At 38.9% G+C, this 26,109-nt stretch overlaps 1 protein-coding gene across 10 annotated transcripts in view; it reads left to right on the top strand.

The window, feature by feature from the left end:
• Window positions 1-18,399, top strand: part of znf618 (zinc finger protein 618) — a 34,835-nt gene extending 16,436 nt beyond the window's left edge. For 3 of the 10 annotated variants that reach the window (XM_083531275.1, XM_083531273.1, XM_083531276.1), the window contains 11 exons: window positions 1,205-1,466; window positions 2,178-2,255; window positions 3,424-3,474; window positions 3,599-3,688; window positions 3,915-3,986; window positions 6,435-6,524; window positions 7,805-7,888; window positions 8,640-8,684; window positions 8,922-8,999; window positions 11,754-11,876; window positions 13,278-18,399. In XM_083531275.1, the coding sequence (XP_083387401.1) occupies window positions 1,238-1,466; window positions 2,178-2,255; window positions 3,424-3,474; window positions 3,599-3,688; window positions 3,915-3,986; window positions 6,435-6,524; window positions 7,805-7,888; window positions 8,640-8,684; window positions 8,922-8,999; window positions 11,754-11,876; window positions 13,278-14,812 (2,475 nt within the window). In that variant the 5' untranslated portion in view covers window positions 1,205-1,237 and the 3' untranslated portion in view covers window positions 14,813-18,399. The remainder of the gene's footprint in view (window positions 1-1,204; window positions 1,467-2,177; window positions 2,256-3,423; window positions 3,475-3,598; window positions 3,689-3,914; window positions 3,987-6,434; window positions 6,525-7,804; window positions 7,889-8,639; window positions 8,685-8,921; window positions 9,000-11,753; window positions 11,877-13,277) is intronic. The other 7 variants (XM_083531279.1, XM_083531277.1, XM_083531278.1 and 4 more) reach the window with 7 other exon arrangements.
• Window positions 18,400-26,109: the final 7,710 nt, after the last annotated feature.

The following is a 26,109-nucleotide window of genomic DNA, read 5'->3' as shown; positions in this document are numbered from 1 at the left end:
TCATGATTTATTCATTTGGGAGATTTTTTCGGAACCCCCATGAGATCTGTGACACTTAGCAGACTTGGCAAAAGGCCAAACTCATTACACATCAGTCACATAAAACATTCCACTAATTAGGCTTTTTTCATTAAAGATGCGATCGATTAGCTTGGTATGAACTTGCTAAGATTTTTGTGTGTATTTTTACATGTTTATTGTGTGTGTGTGTGTGTGTGTGTGTGTGTGTGTATATATATAAATATTATACAGAGGTTTGTGGACACCTGCATATAAGTTTCAGATGTGCTTTTTGAACATCTCATTTCACATTCAGTACCCATTTGCTGTTCTATTAACCTCCATTCTTCTGAAGATGTTCCACTGGATTTTGTGGAGATTTGTGCTCATTCAGCCACAAGGGTGTCAGGGAAGTCTGATGTAGGTGAGGTGAGGAGGCAGTTTTGGGATAAACCACATATGGGTAAAAAAATCTGGTGTCCCAATTCTTTTGACCCTATAGTGCATGTTAGTTCTTATATATATTTGCTTTGATGTTTGTACAAAAATGAATTATCCCAAAATGTTTTTAATAGTTATAATAATTATTATTAATGTACATTTGTGTATATGTTTATATTCAAATGTTAGTAAGAAGTCACAATTAGCACTTTATTGTTATAACAATGTTTTAGGAAATATTTTTTTTTTAATAAAAAATAAAAAATGCACGCAGCAGTATTATACTTAATTTTTTTACTCTTTCGAATATTGTTTATCATTTTTTTTAAAAAATTTTTTTTACGCAGAATCTTAATCTTTTTTTCCTATAATACATAGTGTGCTATTATCATAATACTCGTTTAGATTTAGAGCGTTGTTTTTTTTATCTTGTACAAATGTATTTTGTAATTGTAAATTATACAAACGTTTATTAAATGTTATTTTTTCAATCAAAACACCATAAACCTATTTTTCACGTGTTTTTTTTTTTTTTATTTATTTTTTTATGTGGTCTGAGTCGCCGCAAATCCGGAGTCACTTCCTTGTTTATGATGAATCTTAAAATGGTTATTGTAAACTAAATATAATAGTTTTTAACACTCCCTTGCTGTGTGAGCATGACCTTGTTTTGTCTCCCATTTCGGTTGAATTTTTGGATTTCGCAACACGTCAGAATCTTGCATTTCCCCTAATCGCTCATGTGTTTCCATTTCTCCTGCAGCCTGTGTAGCCGTGGCTAAACCTCAGCGGAGCCATGAGCACTCAGGAGGTCCCCAATGCCGGCCTGAAGAAGGGCGACACATCCGAGATGCTCTCCGCCCAGGCCGTGCCCGCCGCCACCCCCAAAACCTCCAGACATCATGTCAAGAGTGAGCCTCGGCACACGCCCACCACCTCAACGAGCAATGGCAAAGAGAGCGACAGCGGCCTTCCTGCAGAGATCTGCGTGGTAATCGGGAATCCTCGCAATTCCCAAACTCAGGGTGAGGATCTAAGTTTTAAAGAAAAAAATTTATAATAAATGTATCGCCCTTATGTAATGTTTAACTTAAAAAATTAATGAAGCTGGAAGTCAGATTTTTTTGGAGAACATGTCAGAAATATACACTGTTCATTTGTAATATTTTAATTTGAAACATGTAGCTAAAAATGCTGGGTTTTTTTAGCATACGTTGCCATGTATAATTTAATTCCACCATACAGTTTGGGGACAAATGTATTTTCCTTATGTTGCATTTGATTCCAGGTCAGCAATTATATCTAAAGACTGTTCCAACATTTATTAATATTTAAATTAATTTCAAACGACAAAAAAAACTAAATTCTAAGCAAGTTAAATGTAAAAAAAAAAGAAAAAGAAAAGTTTATTTTTACTTAAAAATTTTTTAACTGTAGCAAGAAATCTGCCAATTTTTTTTTTTATCGTCAGAAATGTACATTGTGGCCGTTTTTAGCAAAAATTTTGCTAAGATTTGCTGTAATTTATACATTAATGAATTATCTACTATTTATCTCGTACACTGAGAAGAAGGGAGCGCAATGAGCGGACATTTGCCTCAACCGTTTTTTTTTCTTTTTTTCCCCTCAGGCTAGACGGCATTTTTTTTCTGGTCATGCGATAAGCTGTGTGTTTTTTGCTTCTGTATATGATTAAAAGTTTCAATTATTTCTAACAGTGTTGTACGTTCATACAGGCTCCTACGTCTGCCGAGTGTGTGGGAAGAAGTACAAGTACTACAACTGCTTTCAGACTCACGTCCGTGCCCACAGAGGTACAAAGTAAACTTCCACATCATAAAGCTCTATTCCAGGAAACGTGTTTGTAATGTTGCACATCGTGCCCTCAGGGTCTGCTTCTCAAAAACACAAAACTCTCCGGTTGCATTTTTTAACGGTTCTCGTTTACAGGTAAATATTGGCAAACGTTTTAAATGGCTAGGTTCACGAGGAAAAAAAAAAGTAAAAAGTATGCTTAGGAAAGAATAAAATAAAATTAGGTAGTCAATGGCTGGGAATATATTGAAAATCTCTGCTATAATAATGTTATGTTCGGCTCATTACATTTCGCCATTATAAATTCTTGTGGACATTTTGTTACATTACATTTGGGACATTATGTTGATATTGGATCAGCTGCAGAGATTTTTTTTTTTGTTTTTTTGTTTTAATTAAATTTTATAGTTTGTTGGTGTTTATTATTATATATTTCTTATACAAATTAAATTTTTTTGCATTTAATTTATTTTGAATATATTTTTAAAAGCAATTTTAAAAGCTTTTTTTTATTAATTATTTTTTTATTTATTTTAGATTTGGATCAATTAGGTCGAATCTATAGCGACCTAATTGATCCAAATCTAAAAAAGAATTTGCGTAAGAGTCTAGATCAAACATTTTATTTCTTAAATACGTTTTCTGTTTTTCCCAACAAAAAAAAATTCAGTATTTTATAATATAGCTGCAATGTCTTTTTAAAATTGAAAATTTTTTTGATTAATTAATTACTTTATTTTTCTATTTATTTAAATGGAAAAATAGCTGTTTTTTGGCACATGTAGGTTGTTGCCTTGAGATATAATTTTTTTTCTTTTTGTTTATAACTTTTTAAATGTTGCCATTTTTCCCTTCTTTTTCTTCCTTGCATATTTTCGAGAGTTAAATAAAAATCTTTCGCCATTTACCTGCACCTGCACAAAATCCAATGTTCTCGTGGTCACTTATGAACCTGCAGAACCTCACCTGAGGAAACGACGAGGCATGATGTTCATCATGATGTTAATCATTTTTTGAATAATCAGCACATACAGAATTAAAAGGATAGATTTAATTTTTTTTTATGTACCGCTCAAGACTTTTGGATATGAACTGCCCTTTATTTTACATTAGAGATGCTGTTTAATGCTTTGAAATAAAGGCTTTATTGTCTGTGTGTTCTCTAAGCAGAGTCTGAGAGCCCCATGCCTCCAGAAACGCCACCTCACGGCCCATCCAGTGAGTCCTACAGTGGAATTTCCACATTTCCGTTTTTGCGTTACAGGATCCCTCATGTACTGAGATTGTGTGCGTGTTTGTTTTGTTGCTATTCACCTTTAACCCGATATCTGTATGATTTCAGATGCTTTCCGTTACACATGCGACATATGTGGGAAGAAGTATAAATACTACAGCTGCTTCCAGGAACACAGAGAGCTGCATGCAGTCGATGGTATGTTGTTTATTTTTTTTTATCTGTAATGAATTAAAGTTAAAAAAAATATATATATATATTTTACATTACCATTTAAAAAAAAGTATATATTTCAGTAAACTGAAATTTCACTGAATGTTACGAAGTTAAATTGTTTTAGTTTAATTTGTTCAATATAAAACACTTCTATAATTATTCTCGTTGTTATTGGTCTCTCTTTTCCCACTGTTAATTTTATATTCAGATCCGTATGATCACGTGATTCCCTTGGAGGAGCCGAAGGAAGAGATCGAGCCCTATCAGAAAATCGGACCAAGTAAAAGTTTACTAAATTCTGCTTTTTTTTTTAATTAAAACATGGATCTTTTTTTTTTTTTTTTTTGTCTACTGTGGTGGTTGTATCCTGGAGTAGTCAACAGCACTAGTATGTTAGTCATATAGACAGCTGAACTGATAGATATATGGACAGACAGATACACAGTGCCTCTCAAAAGTGTGGAAACACCTGGTCTTTGAAGGTTTTCAAGACACAACCTTCCGTTTGTTTCAATGCAACAAGCTCGATAAAAGGCAAAAATGCTAAAGAACTGGACAATCAATGACTGGGAGAAATTTCTGCAGAAAGACCAGATTTTTTTGGAATCATCTTTGACAACACTTTCATCCCCCACATTAAATCATTTAAAAAGAAATCTCTAACATCCATGAAATTCAAAACCAAATAAGGAGCAGAAAGATCAACTCTAAATCTGTACACAACATTGATTCACCCAAAGTTGGATTATGGAAGTGGTGTTTATGGATAAAACAGGAAAATATATTTACCTCCTTTGGATACTGTACACCACCAAGGCATATGACTGGCTTTGGGAGCCTACAGAACTTCACCAGTCCAAAGCCTGTATGTGGAAGCCAACCAGCCCTCCCTGGATATTAGAAAAATAAAGCTGTCTTTACAGTACGCAATTAAACTTAAAACTAATAAAGAAATCTAGCCTATTCAGCAGTTTCTCATTCCAAGACTGCACCAATAATATTTGAAAGAAAACCAAGTCACATTCGCCCATTTGGTCTATGTATCAGAACCCATCTGGAGAACCTGAAAGTGAATTTAAACATCCTGGAACAGACACAATTCTACAAAATTCACCCATAGGACCTTAAAAAGCCAAACATTTATCTGGATCTAACAAGAAACTACAAATCAAAAACCCGTCCAAATGATTACCAAAAACTATTTCTAGACATAAGAGCACAGATGGATCTAAATCTGGAAATAAACTGGAAGCGGCTTTTGCAACGAATCACCTATGCCAGGGTAAACGCATCCATGACCAAAGCTCCATTTTCACTGCAGAAGCAAACGCCATACTTTTGCCATTAAAATTTGGAGATTTCTTAATAACTGACACAAAATCATGCCTTGAAACGCTGGAATCCCTAAAAATTGACCACCATTTGTGAAGATTTTAACCTACGTATCGTCCTTGGAATCTTCTGCTGGGTACCTGGACACCCAGGAATCTCTGGTAATGAGAAAGCAGACAGTGCTGCCAAAAACGATTTATATTCAGAACCAATGAAATGCCTCCTACCTTTTACAGATCTGAGCCCATTAGTAAATACATACATCAAAAATAAATAGCAATTGGAATGGGACTGGTGCCTTAATAACAAACTACACAAAATTAATCCTGATGTCGGGGAAAAACCAATTTCTCATTTTAACAATGGCTGGGATGAAGTTATCTACACATGATGCTGGATGGGACGTTTAGAATTAACACACAATTTCTACTAACGAGAAAATCCCCCAAATTGCCAAACCTGTCAAATCCCGATGTCCATTAAGCATGTTTTGATGGACTGTAATACTTATAGCCTTTGGAGAAACTTGTTTTTAAAAGGTTTTCAAGCAAGTAAACCCAAACATGGTATTAGTTTTTAATCTTAAAAATCTTTAACATTTTCTATCTAATTGTAAAACAAAGCCAAGCTTTCGCTGTGAGCATGACCACAGAAGTTGACATGGCGCAACTCAAAAAGAATAAAAGAAAGAGGAGTCCAAATATAACGTTTTGGCTCTAAAATAATTGGTGTAAGATGAAGAGGTGGACGTTTAATGGTTTGGGGTTGGTTTGGAGCAGGGAAAGTTGGAGACTTATTCTGGAAAGTCAAAGGAATCCTGAACCAGCATGGCCCCCATTCCATATTTCAACATGCAATTCCGTCTGGACTGCGACTCATTAGAACCGACTTCGCCTTCCAACTAGACGATGAGCCGAATCGTACGTCCGAGTTCTGTAAGCGTTATTTGGAGAGCAAGCAGACGTCTGGTGTGTGAAGTATCATAGAAACACCTGCAGAGTTACTGCACCCAAATCCTATTGAACTGCTCTGGGATGAATTGGATCGCAAGAAAGAAATCTCCAACTAGTGAAGACCGACTTTAGCAAGAGGCACAGCAAAGTATTTCAGCTGAATGATTGGAGAAACAATGCTGAGGGAGAATCTTTCAATTAAAATAAAGTTTATCTGTACATTTAAAGATTTGTTGGATAAAATTACATTTTCATACAGTTACATTAAAGTTTGTTGCATAGAAACAAAAGGAACATGTACAAGTTTCTCAGAAACCAGACCAGTGTTTCCAAACCTTTCACAGGTTCTGTAGGTGATTGACTTGGGGTATATTATTCTAATAATTTTTTTGTTGTTGTTGTTGATTGAATGTAATGATGTCTTTGAATGCTTTTTTCCACAGAAACCGGGAGCTACACATGTGAATTTTGTGGAAAACAATATAAATACTTCAACCCTTACCAGGAGCATGTGGCCCTTCACACTCCAATGAGTGAGCTTTATTTTCTTTATTTCACTACAAGTAATTTCAGGGATTTACCTGGAATTTCACTTTGCACTTCTAAAACATCACCACCTCTTCAATATGGATTAAAGCGACATGTGCGCACACGCCCGGTTCTTTATATTAACTCTACTTACTCTGATTGTAGCTTCACTTGAAGGGTTAGTCTTCCCTTTTCACTATGGTTCTCTCCTTCATTCTCTCTTTCCAGCTCGACTGGTGGAGGATTTGTTCAGGGAGTTTGAAATGGAGAGCTATTTAAAGTGCTGCATATTCATTAAAATGGGTTAGCGCGATTGGATTGATGCTCCGACTGAGATCTCGGATAATCCAGGCTTTATAGATTTTTGTTTTCTCTTCATCTGCATCTTCATGCGATTTTAAAAAAACTATATATATAAATTTTTATTTATTTATTTTTTTTTTTCCAAGGGCAAGGCGATTCTATTCAATGCAATATGTTGCAATGTAAAAGAAAAACTGATGCTACGCATTTCAATACGGTACAAACAGCAAATCATCAATACACTAAAGTCCCTTCTGACTTCAAACGTACGGCACTTTCACAAACACACCTTTTGTAGTGTGAAATAAAGATGAAATAAAACCATACGTTCTCTTTTCCTGTTGTGTCTGCAGGAAGTTACAGCTCTACCTCTGCCATGTTAATCTGTATTCTATATGACTCAGGACACGCCTCGGTCTCCGCAGTGTTGTGAAAACTCATGTTTGCGCTCGAGAGACGGTTTAGCGAAGAGCCATCGGTCTACATATCAAATATTGGTCCCTTTGTAAATAATAAACGTATGGCGCATCTACTAATAATTATATAAGCAATTATGTTAAAAACGATGCATCACGATACAAATGCAATACATACCTTTTTTTTTTTTTCAATGCATCACATCGTTAACTTTCACGCCGATGCACCAATGTGATTCTTACCATCTCTAATATATGTTTAAGTAAATTTTATATATGTATGTGAATTTATAAAAGCCCTGATGGCTCCTTGAAACAGCAAAAATAAAACATGTAACTTCCTGTCAGCACTACGTATAAGTTGCGAACGTCTTCCAATCCACGAGTTTACAGGTTCGCACACTGTCTTAATAACAAGTGGCAAATTAGCCCAAAGATTAGGTTTTGGAACGGATTTAATGTCAGGGTCACATCAAGGTCAAGTGTTTAAACTAGTTTTTTGTCCAGTGGCTTTATTTCACTTTATGCTTTAATGTGCTGATAAGTTTTGTGTGTGTGTGTTTCAGAAAGCTCTCTCAGTCTGAAAATTGAGAGTAAAACCTCAGTGCAGCCGAGCCGCGGAGACGCCAACAGCTCCCAGAGCTCGAGCGGTAAGTCACCCTGCGTCAAGTTAAGAAATGCCGGGAATATCAGGAATTTCAGGCACGCCGCAATTTTGGTTGTTGAAACTCTGAAGCGCTCGAGGACATGAGCAGAGTTCATTTTGTGCATCAATGCTTTCCTGCATTACTGGCTGAATATGTAGCAATCGAACTGGATGCGAGCACACGGTGATGGTGCACACTTACCTTTTAGTCCAGGAGGATGGAGATATATACAGTATATATTGATTAGATATTTTATTAATTCGGGCTGCAGCTATCGCTTTTTAGTGGTCAAGTATTCTCCCGATTATTCCATTGATTAAGCAAGTAATATGATCAGAAGTGCTTTTTCTTAATTCATCAGCAATACTAAAGAAGAGAGAGAAAATAAGACGGGCCTCAGGAAATGAACAAGTTATTAGTTTTTCTTTTTAGGAAAAAAAAAGAAATTTTTATTGCTGAACTTGCATTAAAGAATAACGTAAAATTGTTTTTTTTTGTTTTGTTTAGTTTTTTCCCAGCATTTTTTTACCCCACTGTCACCAGTCTTTAATTCAGTCAACGCAGTATGAACACTCGTTAGTGTTTCCCATCATTTAGGACACAATGATTTAAATATTTTGCACGATTTCTTTCTGGAATAAAAGTAGTACGATCACTCTGCAGCCTTTCTGTTCTTTATTCGGTAGAATGTTATATCATGTATATATTCTGTAAATTGTAAAATAATTGCATTTTGTCTTGATTTTCCCTGCAGATGCTGCGAGCCCCATGGTGGCCAGCGCCTTTCCTACATCTCAGAGTAAGTACACAACTTCCTAATTTTGTTCCTTTTTTTTTTTTTTTTCCTCCCCCCTCAGCATGTTGATAATGACGTCCTCATTCTATCATTAATCCCGTCACCTATCCATGGATGAATCATTGCATGGCTGAAACCCATCTTTACCCTGTCACGTACCAGCCTGATGGTGACCTACATCTGTGTTAGCGTTAGCATTGTTATGTTCTAAGAGCCACGCGGTGGACCTTGTGTTTTTAGAGGCCTACACGTGTGGATCCTGCGGCATTCAGTTCCAGTTCTACAGCAACCTCATGGAGCACATGCAGTCTCACGCCGGTGAGTCTCCGCCCCCCCCCCCCCTCGCCCCCCACACCGCCCCTTCACTCCTCCCTCTCCTGCCCCGACGTCCTCGAGCGCCTCGGCATGCTCGCACACGATCCACGTCGTAGCTTTCCTTACTCTAATCGTGTGCTGTAAATGTTAATCGAGCGCATTCGCATGCACGTGGATGATCTAACGAGCGACGTGACACTAATGGGGCATGTCATAACTGGATAACGTAGCCTCAAAGAATTTCTCGCCAGCGTGTCTTGTTGCATGGCTTGTCACTGCTGACGTGGACTCATCATTTCTCATCTGTGGTCATAATCTATGTTTATTTTTTTTTATTCTTATTTGCTTTATTTGTCCTCCTTGGAACTCATGTGCTTTCCACATGATCAGAAATTCTCAGCATGACCCTTTTTTTTTTTTTTTTTTTATCAGTGTTTCTCAATTCTGGTCATGTTGTAGCACCTCCCTGAACATTTTCCCATTTTTCTCAGCACCTGATTCAGCTCTGGCTTGCATAAAAACCCCCCCTCCCCCCAACACCACCACCACCACCTCATTGAACATTTCCACATTGTATAGCTGTACCACCTGGAACTGAAATGAACGGATTACATGAGCGATGTGTCGTATCTCGGGCTAAATCCCATCTCACACAATATTTTTATCCTACATGATATGTGAAGGGGTATCGTGCGGCATATAGATATATTTTTGCAAAACATTTGAAGTGTTGCGGAAAAAAAAAAAAAAAAAAAAAAAATACAAACTCACGATGTGGACACCTGAGTAGTGCTTTTTAAAACATTTGACATTCAGGTCTTATTTAATAAGCCGCACCTGTCTATAAGCCGCACCTGTCTATAAGCCGTAGGTTCCTACACTGAAACTAATGAACTTTACACAGGCTTTAAGGAAAGACCGTGTCTGTTACACGGCTTGTATCTAAACAGTAGCCTACCAAGAAAGTCATTGTTCACTGTCTTCCTCCTTCCTTTCACAACTATTTCTCTCGGGAGTTTATCTTTCGGCATCGTCGTGCGTTTAAAAATCACCATCGGTGAAGCTTTTTTCCCGATGCCGTGCAGCTCAGAACACAGGTGAAGTGTGTTTTCATGCCCGGTTGTTTTCAGCGTGACGAATGATTCGCATTTCCTGTAGACAGTCCGAGTGAGCGGCAGGTCAAACGTCAGACGAACATCATTCATATTTATGATGTGGTGCGGCCCGATTCAGTGGGAGCGCATCTGATTTAATATCAAGAGTTTCATTGGTTCACCTGAACCTGTTCTGCAATTTCATTGGTCTAATGTTATGGGGCTCAGTTTTTTGGCTTGAAGCTTGTGGCTTATAGTCCAGAAAATACGGTAGCTTTTTATAAATACCTTTATATATGTACAGTATCTTACAAAAGTGAGTACACCCCTCACATTTTCAGCAGTCATTTAATTATACAAAATAACATACAGCGGTTATTGTCTAAATGACTTCCAACAAAAGTGAGTACACCCTCAGTGAACGTGTCAAAACTTTCAGTATTTTGTGTCAGCATCACTGTTATCCAGCACTGCCTTAATCCTCCTGGGCATGGAATTCACCAGAGCTGCACAGCTTGTTGCTGGGATCCTCTTCCATTCCAATCCGGCAATTAAAACCGTCCGTGTGGAAACATAGCAAAAGTTCTGTTTGGTGATTTACGTAATTGAAAACGCCGTACTTACTTTCAAACTTTTTCAAGAATATTATCTTTGAGTTTAATTTCACTAATAAACATATATTTGCATAAAGCAGCAATATTTGTCCATGCCCATGTTGATTAGAGTATTAAAAACTTAAGGTACATTTAAGAAAAACACAATGTTCAGTTAAGTTGCGATTAATCATGAGTTGTGAACCGTCAACAGGGTTGTGGGCAGCCGAGGCTCATTGATGCACGTGAGAAGCGAAGGCTGGTGGTCCGATCCAACAGACGAGCTTCTGTAGCTCAAACTGCTAAAGTTTATACTGTTAATGTTCGATGGGTCAGAAGTGTTTTGTCAGCAAAATCATGGACAAACACAATATTAGGCAGGTGATTATAATGTTATGCCTGATGGGTATGTGCATGTACAGTAAATACGTGCACACACTCATTCTGGCCTAAACTATGGTGTTTAATAATCTGATGAATTTATGGTTAAATCAGGAAAAAAGCTGAGGACAGCCCAAAACCCGAATGAAACAATACTTTATTCCAAAATAAGTGGGTAATCTGTCTAACGAGAATTTAAAGCGTTAAAGTCACAGTGTGATGAATTTTCAGGTTTTTTTTAAACGTTATTTGGAAAAAAGGAATGTGTGCTCTGATTTCTGCTCGTTCAGCCACAAGGGTGTTAGTAAAGTCGGGAACTGATGTAGGTGATGTGAGGGGGCCTGGGGTGCCATTGGCGTTCCAAATGCATTCTCAATAGTGGTATTCTACTTCAGCCTGTGTAAAGCAAATCTCCTTGACGCTGGCTTTGTGCACAGGGGCATTGCCATGCTGGAATAGGTTTGGGGAAGTGCAGGGAAAATTTCATGCTCCCGCATCCAAAGACGTCGTATACAATCGCGTGCTTTTTGAAATTTGTGGTAACAGTTTGAGTATGGAACACATTTAGCTTGAAATGTCAGGTGCCTCAATACTTTTCCATATAGCGTATATTCTAACTGCAAGTTCATGATCAGACATCTCCATAAAGTCAGGCAAACGTGTAATTTGCGGTATTTGTGATGTTACAGCAGATAATGAGAATCACACTAAAGAGGACTCGGCTAAAGCTGGTCAAGCCCCCGCACCTTCTCAGGAGCAGACGTGGAAATCACCTCAGCCTGCCCAGAGGAACCACATCCCATCTTCATATCGTAAGTACAAATTCTCTATCATCATCATCACGGCCATGTCTGGGTAAAACTGGCAGTTTGTTATGTTAGCAAATTGAATTGATTGCAAACTTAAAATTTGTTTTTTTGATTTTTCTTGTTTGTTCTTTATTTCTGTTTTTCTTATTTTTTATTAAATTTTATTAATGAATTTAATTTTGAAGCTAAATCCTTTCTGCTAAGCAATGTTGAACTAACAATGCTGCCAAAAATGGTTCAGGCTGAACTTTTATGAGAGTCCAGAGATATTTTCTAACCAGCTGTGTTATTTCAATGGAGTCAGTCCTACATCTGGTGGCAGGAATTCTTTTTTTTATTTTTATTTTGTTTCAACACTGTAATATGTACTGAGATTCCCCACCTACACACCATATCTAATATTTGCTCACCCTAAATTTTCTGTGGAGAAAAAAAAAAATCTAAACTAATAAAAAAAAAAAAAAAAAAAGCAATGATGTATATAAAAGCTCTGGCGCATCAGCATACACACCAAGCTGTCAAACTTGGCCCATACTTGTTTTTATAGCGTGTGCTGGATGATTTAGCGTTGGTTCTGCTGATTGAGCGTTCTGAATTGGCGTCGTTAGCAAGCGGTGATGTTTGTTGTAGCAGATCGTTAGTGTGGGAGAAGAAAAAATGAAAGAAAAACAAGCAAACCAAAGAGATGAAAAATGGAAATAAGCCAAGCAAGAAAAAAAAAAACAAAATGCGTAAAAACTGAAACTCTGTTTAAAACTGAAAATACAACCAGTCCCGATTTCCCTAATTTTTGCTGGCAAGACATTGTTTGGATTTGCAACGGCTTGAAAGTGGCAGCTCAAAACCTTTTTCATTTGTTTTGCAAAAGTTTCCCTCAACCCAATGGAATTTGATTAGTTTTTCCTGTTCAGTGTTGTGTTGGTGTGCTGTGGCCTAAACCAATTATTCTAGGCCTCAAAAAATGAGTTATTCTGCCCATTTGGTTTGTTTTGCCTGCGAAAGTATCTACTCATATTCACAGAGTAATATCATTATAGGATTCGAATTGTTTGCATCCAGTGAGGATATTAGTGCCTCCACAAACATTACTTTAGCCTTACCGCATCAGTTTTCTTCAAAGCTAGAAATAATACCGTGATATTCCAGGCGGTTATAAACGGATCGAAACTTGTGTGCCAGGGCAGAAAATGTAGGTTAGGACGACACCCAGTTCTTTGCTGTAACAACTGTGTTAGTTTAGGAATGTGAGCCAAATGGAAAGGATCCGATATCGTCAAGGGCTTTCAAAAACCTGGCTTTTTCCACTTCCCTGGAAAAATAAACATTCAGCTTGTTGCAAGCATTGATCTATTCAAGCAAAACCTCCTTTTAACTCGGTGCATCTTTTTCTGTGTTTTATTGCAGAGAACAGGTTGCTTCCGGAGAAAGAGCGCCAGCAGGTGGCCGAGCGCTTGTTGCGCATGATGTGTACTGACTTGGGTTTACTTGGTGTACTCAGCAGCAAGGACTTCCTCAAGCTAGCCCAGACTCTAGTAGATACAGGCTCCCGTCACGGTGCTTATTCCATCCGCGATGCCCTCGGAGACATGAGCACTTTAGCCCTGAAACAGCTTCCCCGCATGTACAACCAGGTCAAAGTTAAAGTGACCTGTGCGCTCGGATCAAACTGCTCCTTAGGCATTGCTGTGACCTGCCATTCGCAGACTATTGGGCCTGATTCCTGCTTTGTGCTAACGGCGTATCAGGTCGAAGGGGTCCGACTTCGACGTTACGTGTTAGGAATTAAAGAGGCTTCTCTAAGGGAGGGTCCAGAACATGTTCATCACTGGGTCCAGAATGTCCTTTCTGAATTCGTGATGTCAGAAATTCGCACGGTCTACGTCACAGAACCACGCTTGTCACTGTTACCTAGTTGCGGGCGGTCTAGCCTTAGCTTGCGCTGTGCTGGATGCTCTCTGTCAGCCACCATCCAGGCCGTACTTGGGCGACGTAGCCTTCAGAGCCGGGGCCTGCATGAACTTGGGGAACTTCTGGCAACATGCCGCGACATTGCTGGAAGTAGTAGCTTTAATCGAGACAGCAAGGCCTCAGATGAGTCCCCACCGCCGCCACCCTGCTGGGATTTGACCGCTGAGGCATTGCTCAAGGTACATGAGAACTTTGAGGCCATATGTGAAGTGTATGGCCGTTGCAAGAGCACAGCACCACTTCTCCAAGGCCTGAACAAACACCTTCTGGGCACACTAGCCTCCCTGCTCGCACCATTGCGCCAGGCAGCACAGGAACTGGGGGGTGATCGTTGGCCCACACTTCAGCAGGTCCTGCCCTCTTACCTTCGCCTGGAAAAGCTATTTACCTCCAAAGCAGGAGAGGTAGGTGCTGGCAGCAAGCTCTGTCACTACTTCTTGGAAGCACTAAAGGAAAACTTCAAGGTTGAACGGGTCCACCAAGTGGCTATGATTCTAGACCCACAGCTCAAGCTTCGTCCAGTCCCAGGATACCAGCATGAAGAGATTATCTCGAGGGTGTGCGACATGGCTGCGAGCATGAAGGAACCAGCCAGTGGAGGCCCATCTGGGATCTCAGGAGATGAGAGGGACAGCGATGGGCCAGCCGGGCCCAAGCGTGGGCGCATGGATTGTGGGATAGAAAGGCCGTCTTGTGCTGCTGAGGATCCACAGGTTCGCAAGGAACTGTTCCAGTACCTCGGTGAACCCCTCTTCAAAGCCACGGGGGATCTCTTCCAGTACTGGAGCTCCGTCATGGACAGATATCCCAAGTTGTCCCGGTTGGCTCTGTGGCTCCTGGCGGTGCCGGCCATGGGAGTCCGCAGTGAATGCGTCAGCATCTGCGAGCAGACCTTTGCCCTGAAGAGGAAGCGGGAGGTCACAGCTGAGGAAATGAACAAACTGGTCTTCCTCAAGTGCAATTTCGCCTGAGGTAGAGCCTGGCCACCAGCCAGCACTACTGACTGTTTCTGAAAAACACACTAACGTATCTAGTATCTAGGCGCTGGTCTAGGTTTACTCTGTAGCTTCTTTACATCATGGGTTAAAACTCTTATCCTAGAGCGAAACCTACTTCTGGATCAGCGTCGACGAACGACATACAGTCAAGAAGTTCTCTTTGTGGACGACTGCTGTGGAGCAATATGTTATCGAGCAGATATCACCTACACACACACCTCAAAACCTCAACTTTCTACTGCCCTTGGTAACCTAGCAGCGAAAAAAGAAAAGCGTGGATAAAAAAAAAAAAAAACTTTTGTTGTTAAAGCTTGAATCATCTAAAAACCAAAACATGGACACACTGTATACATCATCTTATTTTATTTCCCCTTTTTTATTTTTCATTTTCAGATTTAGTTTTTTACACTGCTAGACTGTTTGTTCTTGTTATTCTTCACGTTTCCTGCCTGAACTTTCAATTTTTTCCCCCATTTTGCGCTGCCAAAAAGATAATTAATCTGCTTTGCTTTTCTTGCTATACAAATGACCTCTTAGTTATCAGGTCTAGAAAATGATTTCAGGTAACCTATGTGTATTTCTTATGTCAGTGTTTCTAAATGAGAATTCTTTAATGGGTGCTCACTTCCACTCGTTCGACTAAAATAATTTCATGTTTTTAAAAGATATGCTTCTTGATAAATCAGTATTTTCACCGGCCCGTACTGATAGAAGACGCCGCGTATTGCACAGTTTGAATCTACATATGCATGAGGAATCAAATATTTAAATTTTTCACTCGAAAAGCACCGCTCTCGCCGCAGTAGGTGTAGTCAACCCCCCTCCGAGCGCAGCAGGGTCTAACCTATAGAGCTCCCAAGCTGCTCTGAAGATCATACACATCGAATTAATCACCGCAGACTACACGGTGGTGATTCTCTTGGCTGTGACATGCTGCTGATGGACACAGAATAGTTCATATTCAGAAGCAGATGTACCATGTAATCATTTTTGCAGCAAAATTGCACGGACGGTCTCCTGTACGTAAATGAGTCATTCCAGAATACGCAATTCCAGAATGAGTTATCTTGTACCGTATTTCGTTTTTTTACCTCACTGACGATTATTCAATAATGTCATTGCACATGCCCAATCCGAATAATGTGAGGCCAAATAGAACCTCTGTATCTGTCGTTCGAGAACATATTCCACCATTCTCAAGCGGTTTTTTTCCCTTTTGTGAGAATCCCATCCAACCCTGGTTGAAGAGTTCATAGTATAACTCATGGAAAATGGAGACTTTTAACCCCCTTTAACTGCTGTACTCGGATACTGCTATAGCTACAAAAATACTACAAACACAAACTATACTTTGGTAACAATTTTCCCGACTTTGTGTGGTGGTCTGGAATAGAGGTCGACTGATGTGGGTTTTTCTTTGGTCGATGCCGATATTTAGCATTAATGGCAGCCGGTCGGGTTTTTTTTTGGCCCGATATGTTTGGCTAATTTTTCTTTTATTTTTTTCTCCTTCAGCATAAAATCGAACAGTTAAGAAATACTTAAATATTTATTGTACAACACAAACCTCTCCAATCAGCGCAGTAGTTTGCAGGTTTTGGTTCCTGTAACTACCTGTAGCCTAAACTACAGCTGCTTGAATGTTTGCTCACAATACGGTTCCAAAAAACTACTCGCATTCTCACTAAATCTTTTCATTCTTTTTCCAAAAGTAGCCTCATATCAAATCAATGTAATACATGTGACTAGATTAAGAATGAAGGATATGAACGTAACGCCTGGGACACACCAAGCCGAAGGTCAGGCAGCATCTGTGGAAAGTTCTTGCATTATATATTCACATGCCGAGTACTGACTACTGCCACCTGCTGGTGTGGGGGAGTTGTTTTCTCACGCAAGCGCAGAACGTCCACTAACGGGTTTGGTGTGTCGGATGCACCCGACTAATAATTGACAAACAAAAATCGTCGGTCCGATTAATTGGTTAACCTCTGGTCTGGAACACACCGCGTCTGATCTGATGTTTTATGTAGTACTTCTCAAACAACAAAAAAAACAACGTTTTTATTCTAACTGTAGTGCAGGAGGATCACGGACAGCCGGGATCCGATTACCGTCTAATCTGTTTAGAATTCCGCCCGTATTTCTTCAGCACTGGTCCATCAAACACCTCGAAAAAATTCACTGTGTGACGAAATCCAATTTCAACTAGCCAGGTTTTACACGTTTTTTGGCAGACTGACTGTTTTTACCAGCATGTTTGATATACATACAAACACATGGTTAGAAAGTAGTTCTAAATAAAAAAAAATAATCAATTTCCACTGCGTTTTTTTTTTTTTATCATTATTTGGTTAAATATTTTTCTTAAAGGTATCAAAGTATGACAGAAGACAAAACCTTACAAAAGATTAAAACGTCATGGTAGGTTTCACCCACCCCTAAACACTGGCATTTTTTATGCCACTTTTAAATCACAATATGGATATCTAGAGTGTTTAAACATCTTGATATCGTTCCTAATTACAGCTTCGAACTGAATCTCATTATAAAGAGGAAACTTCCTGATTGTAATGGAATTAAAAATGCAACAGTAAATGTTTTGAGATTTTATAAAGTTTTAGGACTTTAGGACTGTATAAAGTAATAAAAAAAAAAGGAATAATAAGAAAAAGTCAAACAGTAGGAAAAGAAATCTTGTTCGAGTTCTTTTAGGAAAGTGAAATGTTTTTGTCTTTAATGCACTGGAAAAAATAACCAAATGGAAAAATAGTATAATTACTTTTATCTTTTCTTCGTGAGCTATTCAAGAACGGGATCAAAGAGCTTATTTAAAAAAAAATAATAACTTCTGGGTTTGATGATTTCTGTCTTTTACTTCCTTGTTCCATCGTGTAGAGCTTTTCTGAAGATACCTACAGACATCATTGATGGAGCAAGGTTTTTCCAACATCGTTGAGCTCGAGTTGAGATGGATGATGTTTATTGTCTGTTGTTCTTTGTTGCCACAAGAGGGCGCCGTTTAGCTCCTGCTCGTTGGTAGGCGTGGCCAAACTCCTTACCTCTTTTTATACAACACACCTTTCATACTAGAGCTCCTCAGAATTCAGAAAACGGTACTGTTTTTTTTCTCTCTCTCTTTATGCATTCAGGGTGAAGAAAAAGCGTATTTGTTTTTGACTGCCAAGGAAGTATCGGATTGTTCTCATCAGCATCCTCACATTTGCAATATTTAAATAAAAAACAAATGTCCTCTTATTTTAAAGACCCACTATAATTTTTCTTTCCTTTCTGCTAAGTGCAAAAGAAAACAGATGGTTGCTTTTTAGTTATTTTTATTTGGTTTTGTTTTAGTAGGGTTTTTTTTTATGATTGTGTATGACGTTTAAACAGTAGGTCTAATTTATACTTTTTTAGCAGCACTATTTTTATATCTATATATATGGTTAATAATAGAACTTTAACTCATTACTGATTCTCAGTAGTACACCAAGCGCTGTGCAGCATCCTCAGAATCTATTATGTACTGTGTGAAAATAAAACGTACTGAAACGGCAAAATGCAGCTTCGTTGTTTTCCTTTTCTGTCTCTTGGTTTGAGACCTGATCCTGGATATTGTGGTTGGGTGTGGGTTTCCTACCCTGTTTTGATAACTGGGGTCTGGGAGGTAATTTGGGTAGATTATTAGATTAGATTATTATAAGTGATAATTTTGCCTCTACTCTATTTGAATCTATTGTACACGGATCAAGAATAACAAAATTATAATCTTATAGCCAATGAAGTAATTAACACCGATTATCTTTTCATTATGGCACCCTCTAGTGGTGTGAGATATATTAGGCAGAAAGTGAGCATTTTCTCCTCAAAGTTGCTGTGTTTAGAAGCAGGAAAAATGGGTGAGCGTAAGGATTTGAGCGAGTTTGACAAATTGTGACGTCTAGACGAGCGTCTAGCGGTCAATGTCTATCAAAAGTGCTCCAAGGAAAGGACAATGGTGAACCGCCGACAGGGTTGTGGGCGGTCGAGGCTGGCCTGTGTGGTCCGATCCAACAGACGATCCAATATATAGATCACTTGTCTGATCTCACTGTGAGTCATTGCTTTAAATATGATTGTACCAATTACTGTACATATCCAAAAATAACTGCAATTGTTGTGAAAATAATTAGTAAACAAAAGTGAGTACACCCTCAGTAAACATGTCCAAAGTGTTAATATTGTGTGTGAGTATCGTTGTTATCCAGCACTGCCGTAATCTTCCTGTGCAGTGAATTCACCAGAGCTGCACAGGTTGTTGCTGGGATCCTCTTCCACTCCTCCATGATGACATCACTGAGCTAATCACCAATCAGTATGCTCTGTTTCAGTCTGGCGCCACCAATGAAGGCAATAAAATGGTCTTTCGGCCCAGTTTTTAAAGAGAGAATATCATTTTCGGTTTCAGAATGTCACAGTAGATGTTGGAGTCCTTGTTTCCTTTAATGAATCTTCCTCATACATCAGTTTTTTGAAGCAGCTTCGAGGACTCGACTTCATTGATGGACCCTTGCGAGGTCCAAGTGAAACCCGTTTGGAAAAACCTCTGTATGACCCAGACTACTGTACTGTAAATTAGTTTCAGGGTGTTACTGATCTTGAAGCCTAGAACATCTATCCATCTGGTTTTAAAGCAGTAATGAACTCTTTAGACCACTGTCCTAATGCCCATCGAAAGTCTTTATTCAAGCCTGTTCTTCATTCTAGATTTTAGGGTCTCGTGCTAGGAGAGTCCCCTTGGTTTTGGTTTGGTGATCAAAAGTTTTTTAAACAATTATCTAAACTCCTAAAAGTAAAAATAATAATAATACAATAAATTAATAAAAAAAAAAATCAAACAATCGTCACGTGATATTTGTGTAATTCGGAGAACTGCAGCATGAGCTTGCGTTCGTTGGACACCAGATGGCAGCACAGGACAGACGTTAAAATTTTACTTCCTGCAACCGAATTTTTCTTGATCTTCTGGGAGAACCCTAACATCAGCTCACATCAGAAGAGCAGTTTATGCAAAATCTATACTATGTTACCTTGTTTTAATCCCATCACGTTATTTGCCTTCGCTTTAATTGCATTTCCGTTCACCGTGTTGCAAATCACCCACATTGGAAAATAATCAATATTATATCAAATACAATATCAAAGTTTGTGTCCAGTTGTAAAGTCGATTATTTTCCTCTGACCACATGCCCTAAAGTGTTTTCTATTTCTTACCACACAGCAGTTTGTCCATATTTTATTAAAGAATGATGGAAGTATTCAACTGTTTTTTTTATCCATTTATAGTTCCATGCAATATTGTAGCATGTCCTTAAAACAAGGTCCCGTCTGTTATTGTTTTATTCCACAGCAGCTACAAAGTTACAGGAAAAACCACAAAAAGTATAAACTCTTGAAACTTTGGAGGGAAAAAAAAACAACAACCTTCTGACCAATGAAAATAGAGAATTCAACATTCCTGTAGTATGAATGTATATATATATATTTAAACTGATTTATTTTAGTTGCATTCCCGTCTTGTTTCCTTTTCAACCGCGATCCCTGCGCAATGACATCATGACTGCGAGAGACGGCCAAAACCCTCTCTCAGCATGATCTCTTTAACACACTGAGACAGAAAGAGACTGAGTGAGGCAGAGAGAATGTGAGGGCGCTGCACCTTCAGGCAGCTCACGTGTTCTGAAGCAGAAGCACTGCAAAAGTTATCTCAATTATTTCCCCATCGCAGGTCGGAGAGGAAATGATTTTGTCAAAGATCGAACGGTTTACGGCCCTGGGCAATGCTGCAGGAATGGAATCCACAGCGTGACGTTCTCGGGGGTTTTGGCCCATGAGGGTGTGGAGATGGTGTTGGTCTGGTAAATGGTCCATAAATAACTTATCAATTATGTTTTTTTGTTGTTGTCGTTGTTGTTATGCATCCATTCACAAGACGTATCAGTGAGGCAGTAAATCAGGAGCCGGGCGTCTGCGTTTCTAATGAATGTGTCGTAAAAATCTATTTATGACGTACTAATGAAGCTCTGTAGAGGAAGTATGAAAGCTGATGTTAATTAAAGTTTCTTGATTTACAGTGTGGTTTAATTTTTGCAGCCTTTATGCCTCCTTCTTTTAAAGGAGGAAGTGTGTGTGTGTGTGTGTGTGTGTATATATATATCTTTAATAATGTAATATAATATATAATATATATAATGTAATATAATGTGTGTGTGTGTGTGTGTGTGTGTGTGTGTGTGCGTGTGTGCGTGTGTGCGTGCGCATAAAACCTTTTTCCATTTTTTTGGCCTCGGGATCATTTCTGGCTTTCTGCCACGAGGTATAGCGTTTCTTTTTCCTGTGCATATAACGATTTTTACCACAATTTTGCTCTGATATTAGTTCCAGCTGTAATTTAAATGAACGCATTAACGTCTAATGCATTACTGGGTTTGTTCATGGACGCTGCTACGAGTTTGGTGGACTTTTCAGAAGATCCACATGTAGTTATAAAAAAAAAAAAAAATCGAATAAAAGTGTTGTTTTGTAATAAATATGGAAAAAATACAGGTGGTCCCTGACTTACTATGGAGATGTTTTCCGATGACGCTGTTATAACGTGAAAATATCGTAAGTGGAGACACGGCCTTGCCTACCCGGGAATCTTATAGAAAGGTGATCAGTATGGAGTCGTATGCTGTAGTTTGTTAATAATTAAACACATTATAGTAAATAATGTAGCAAAACAGAGTATTTTACAGTACAGTACCGTAAAAACAGTATACGACACAGAGACACTTAAACCAGTGTTCTAATGTTTTGTCGTTCTGTTTAAAAGATCTTTACAAAGATGTCTGAAATTGTTGCTCAAATCCCCATCGCTGCATAAAAATTAAATAGTGCAGAAGGCCAGCAGAAGGTCATGGGCTTAAATCCTAATGCTGTCAGACAGCCAGTGTATTCTGTCATTTTATTCATTTCTTTGGGGGAAAAAAAACAACAAAAAAAACATTGTCTACTAAATGATTAAATGCAGATCGTTAAGCGTGAACGATTTTAACAAGAACGAAAAAAAAAAAAAAGAGGCATGCCGTGTTTTCATCAGCTAACGCTGTTCATAACATCTAATTATTCTGCAGCTCTAGACCTCATTAGTCTGATGCAAATGAATGATTTCCATGCTATTTCTCTGAACGTAGGTTTGATGGCGCAGTGGGTGCGAAAGTGAGCGTCTGATGATTACATTTCCATTTATTAATGTGCCGCTTTCATTGAAAGCGACTTCCAGCTGAGGCGGAAATCCAATCCGAGGGGCTGACAGCGAGACGAGAAATGAGGTTCTGCTGAATGACCAGAGTTGGAGATGCGAGACGAGATGTTTTTGCCACGGTGAACAACTACGGTATGCAGTCGCTTATGAAATGCCACCAAAAAAAGTCTTGAGAGCTTTGACATAGTGTTTTGTCGCACAACCTTTAGAGGCGATTGTCACAAATTGAGAGAATTGTAGATCTTAGTGACGCTTCTGCACCTGTCTACAGGTGGTTCATCCTGCTCTTGAGCTGTTTCAGGTATGAAGGGTTCAGTCTCCAGATTGCATGTTTCCATTGATCTCTTTTTTATTGATATTGGATAGAATTAGATCTTATACGAGGCCACTTCAGGAAAGTCCAGTGTTTTGTTTTTAGCATATACACTTAGTCCCAGATTTACGAGATTTCGAATTAAACATTTTTTATCTTACAATAAAGATACAACAAAATAGTACAAATATTACAAAAGTAGCAAAACGTACAGTAGCAGCGTTTATGCGGTACTATACGTTGGGACGCTGCCAAGATGTGCACATCTCCTGCCTTGTGAGATGCCTTACTCTGTGTTCGAGTGCGTATTTTTTCCTGTGTTTTCGGTGTTTCAAAGCCCAATTTTAGTTCTTGTATCTCTCCTTTTTATCGGCATCACCAGACTCAGGAACAGAGAGCATCTGGTTCCACCATCTCTCGTCTCTGCGCCGCTGCTACATACATACTTACTGTTTTATACATTATGATACTGTAAATGCTCTGTTTTGCTAAATTATATACTGTATTTTTATTCAATTCAAGTATACTACCTCATACTGATCACTATGCTATGAGATTCTTGGGTTGGCCATGTCTCGACGATCATTTCAAGTTACGGAACCGGTAATCGTTAGGCATCTCCGTCACACGTCGGGGTATTTGCTCTACTTATGGGTTATTATTCTGTTATCCTGGCAGTACGTTTTGCTCCAGAATGTCTCGGTTGTCTTGAGCTATCATTCACAGATTCGAGACTCCCCATGCCAGATGCAGCAAAGCAGCCATAAAACATCTTTTATCTAATGCTTCACAGTAGCTATCATTTTCTTGTTTCCTTTGCATCTGTGAACATACACTTGATATGCCTTAGCAGAAACCTCCATTTTCTTTCAAAGAACTTTCTCTCAAAAGTAATGTGGCTGCTTGATACACATTTTAGACCATTTTAAAGAAGATTTAACTCAAACACTAGTGCAATCCTGTTTTTACTTTCTACCAAAAAAAAGTGTCCACATCTCTAGATGACGGTCATGACCCTCTAACCTTGACGTGAGCATTGATGGCATTGAGTCACGACACAGACCGAATGTGCTGTAATTACACTTAACTGAGAGTTTTATTGTTTTTTAAAAACATGTGATGTCTGGCTCTTTTTATAGCCTCTCGCTCACACTGGCACATATTCAGCCCTTAACTCTAATGAACGTTTTGTCCACACGCTCTCCGGATGAAGGACGCGCATCGTTTGAGACGTTCACGACATATGTTGCTCGTGAATTCCCGTTTCACACGGACAACGCTAGCAGACGGGAGTGAAGCGGGTCGTCGGGATGTCGGCACGTCTACTACGCTCCAGTCACGGATCTGGGGTGCCTCAGCCTTGCTAACTTGTCAGCAAGTCTTTGTTTTTATGGAGGCGCGTCATTGTGACAGTACTCAACATGAGTCGACTAATGAGACCACTAATCACCTCCATATGGACGCGCCAAGAATCGGTTCAATCCAGCGTTAAACTGCATCTATTGTGGTGCTAATTGCTGTTTTTATTGCTTAGTTCCATGTTGTATTATAACACCATTATAAGTGTATATTGTAGTAACGTCTGGTGAACAGCGGGCACGGAGTCTGCTACAAAAAAAATATATATATTTTGCCAGCTATTGGGAACTAATACAATATTGCATTAAAAAAAAGAAAGTTAATTGTTCATATTATTCAAGAGAAAAATCAGACATTGTACTAAGCCTGTCAAAATTAGGGCTTAATTTTCAAGTTACATTTAACAGCATGTTTGTGTGAAAATTGCAGTCAAAACAAGCCATTGTTATTTATTTGTTCAGTTCAAGTTTATTTCTATTGCGCTTTTCACAGTGTCTCAAAGGAGCTTTACAGGATTTAAATATGTGAATGATGTGTATTTTTTTTTCCAGATGAACAGCCTGGGGTGACTGTGGAAAGGAAAAACCATTAGATGGTATGAGGAAGAAACCTCATGAAGAAATACTCAGAGGAGGGGAAATGCATCCTCATATAGGTGACACCAAGAGTGTGATTATAAATCATTAAAACATTACAAACACCAAAGAGTGAGAAATATCACGAGCACCCGAGTGTCAAGTTTATTTCTATGGCGCTTTTCACAATGGACATTGTCCCAAAGCAGCTTTACAGAATATAAGAATTAAAGTGAATGGTGTTTCTCCCTGATGATGAAACCTGGGGTGATGTTAGGACTCCTTTAGATGTTATAGGAAGAAACCTTGAGAGGAACCAGATTCAAAAAGGGAACCCATCCTCATTTGGGTGACATCTAGAGTGTGATTATAAATCTTACAGAACAGAACACTGGAGAGTGAGAACCACCATGAGCACCGGAGTGTGAGATTGTGAATAATGTCCTTTCTACAATCTTCTACAGTCAATTAATGTTGTGGAACCAGGAGCTACTGAGCAACTCATAAAATAGTTCTACATTTGAGATCATTACAGATCCAACACCAGCTTCTCCATGCCAGGGCCTTTAAGCATTTAAAGAGGTCCAATGTCCAAACTCCACATGAAGTGGGATCCAAATGGCGCTGGTACGTCTCTAGATGGTTTCGGATGTTTGCGGCTCGGCATCTGCATTTTTAAAGGTCCATAATCTTCGTCCCTTCTACAGTCTTATACAGACAGTTGGAGTTGCGGAACCAGGAGCTCCTGAGCAATAAATGAGCTACTTTGAGATCATGATATGTCTCCCTGCCAAAGCCATGTTATTTTGAGTATTGATTAAAAAGTAGTTTATCATCAAAGTCTGAAATCTTTATGTAGTTGGATCTAACTGGAGCTGGTACATCTGTAGATGGCTCGGGATCCTCTCGTGCTCGGCATCTTTTCTTTGATGGTCAGAAATCTTTGTAGGGTGGAACACAACTGGAGCTGGTGAGGAATTTGTGGTGGAATTCTCTCAGAGTTAAAATTTAGATCTTGGAACTAGAGACTAAAAAAAATTGTCTGAAATGAATATGGATTTATCTTGTCTGCAGCTGGGACATTTCTGCAGCATGTCCATCTACTTCTACAGATCTTTGGATCTGTCATGATGCATGCATATGCACTTGTTTGCCTTTAATTCTGATTCGACTAATTGGTCTAATTTGTCTTTAGTTGGCACTTGTCCATCTCTACCTAGGACTTGCCTAGAGACATACACCTGGTACTTGTTTTGGGAATCGCTTGTCTTTGGATGGGACTTGATTTCTGCACACTTGTCTTGGTTCTGGTCCATCTTCATTTGGAACTTTTTATAAGACCTACCTTATCTTAAATTTGGAATCTGGATGTCTCTTTATTTAGATCTCTTTACTTGCTAGTTGTCTCTGGAGTCTTGTCTGTCCTTTTTTTCTTTTTTTCAAATCATTCCTATAAAGGGCACGTTCAAGTAATGAGAAATATCCAGGTGCTACAGACCATCACACAGCTCTCAATCAGAGTTTACTTGTCACAAGGATTATCCTTCTAGCGGCGCTTCACAGGATGATCTACGATCTTGGAGTCGGAGAGCATAAAACACATAACAAGGACATTTATAATCCATTAATCCATCAAGTTAATCTGTCACTCTGGAGCAGATGAGATGTAAAAGCTGTCATGTTTTTTTCGAAGAAAGCCTCTCTGTGGGAAAAAAGACCCAGAAAGAATGAGAAGGAG

The sequence above is a fragment of the Silurus aristotelis genome, assembly GCF_946808225.1.
Source record: "Silurus aristotelis genome assembly, chromosome: 26".
Classification (NCBI taxonomy): Eukaryota; Metazoa; Chordata; class Actinopteri; order Siluriformes; family Siluridae; genus Silurus; species Silurus aristotelis.
The sequence above is the reverse complement of the archived record's forward strand: the minus strand, read 5'-3'. Positions and strand labels throughout refer to the sequence as shown.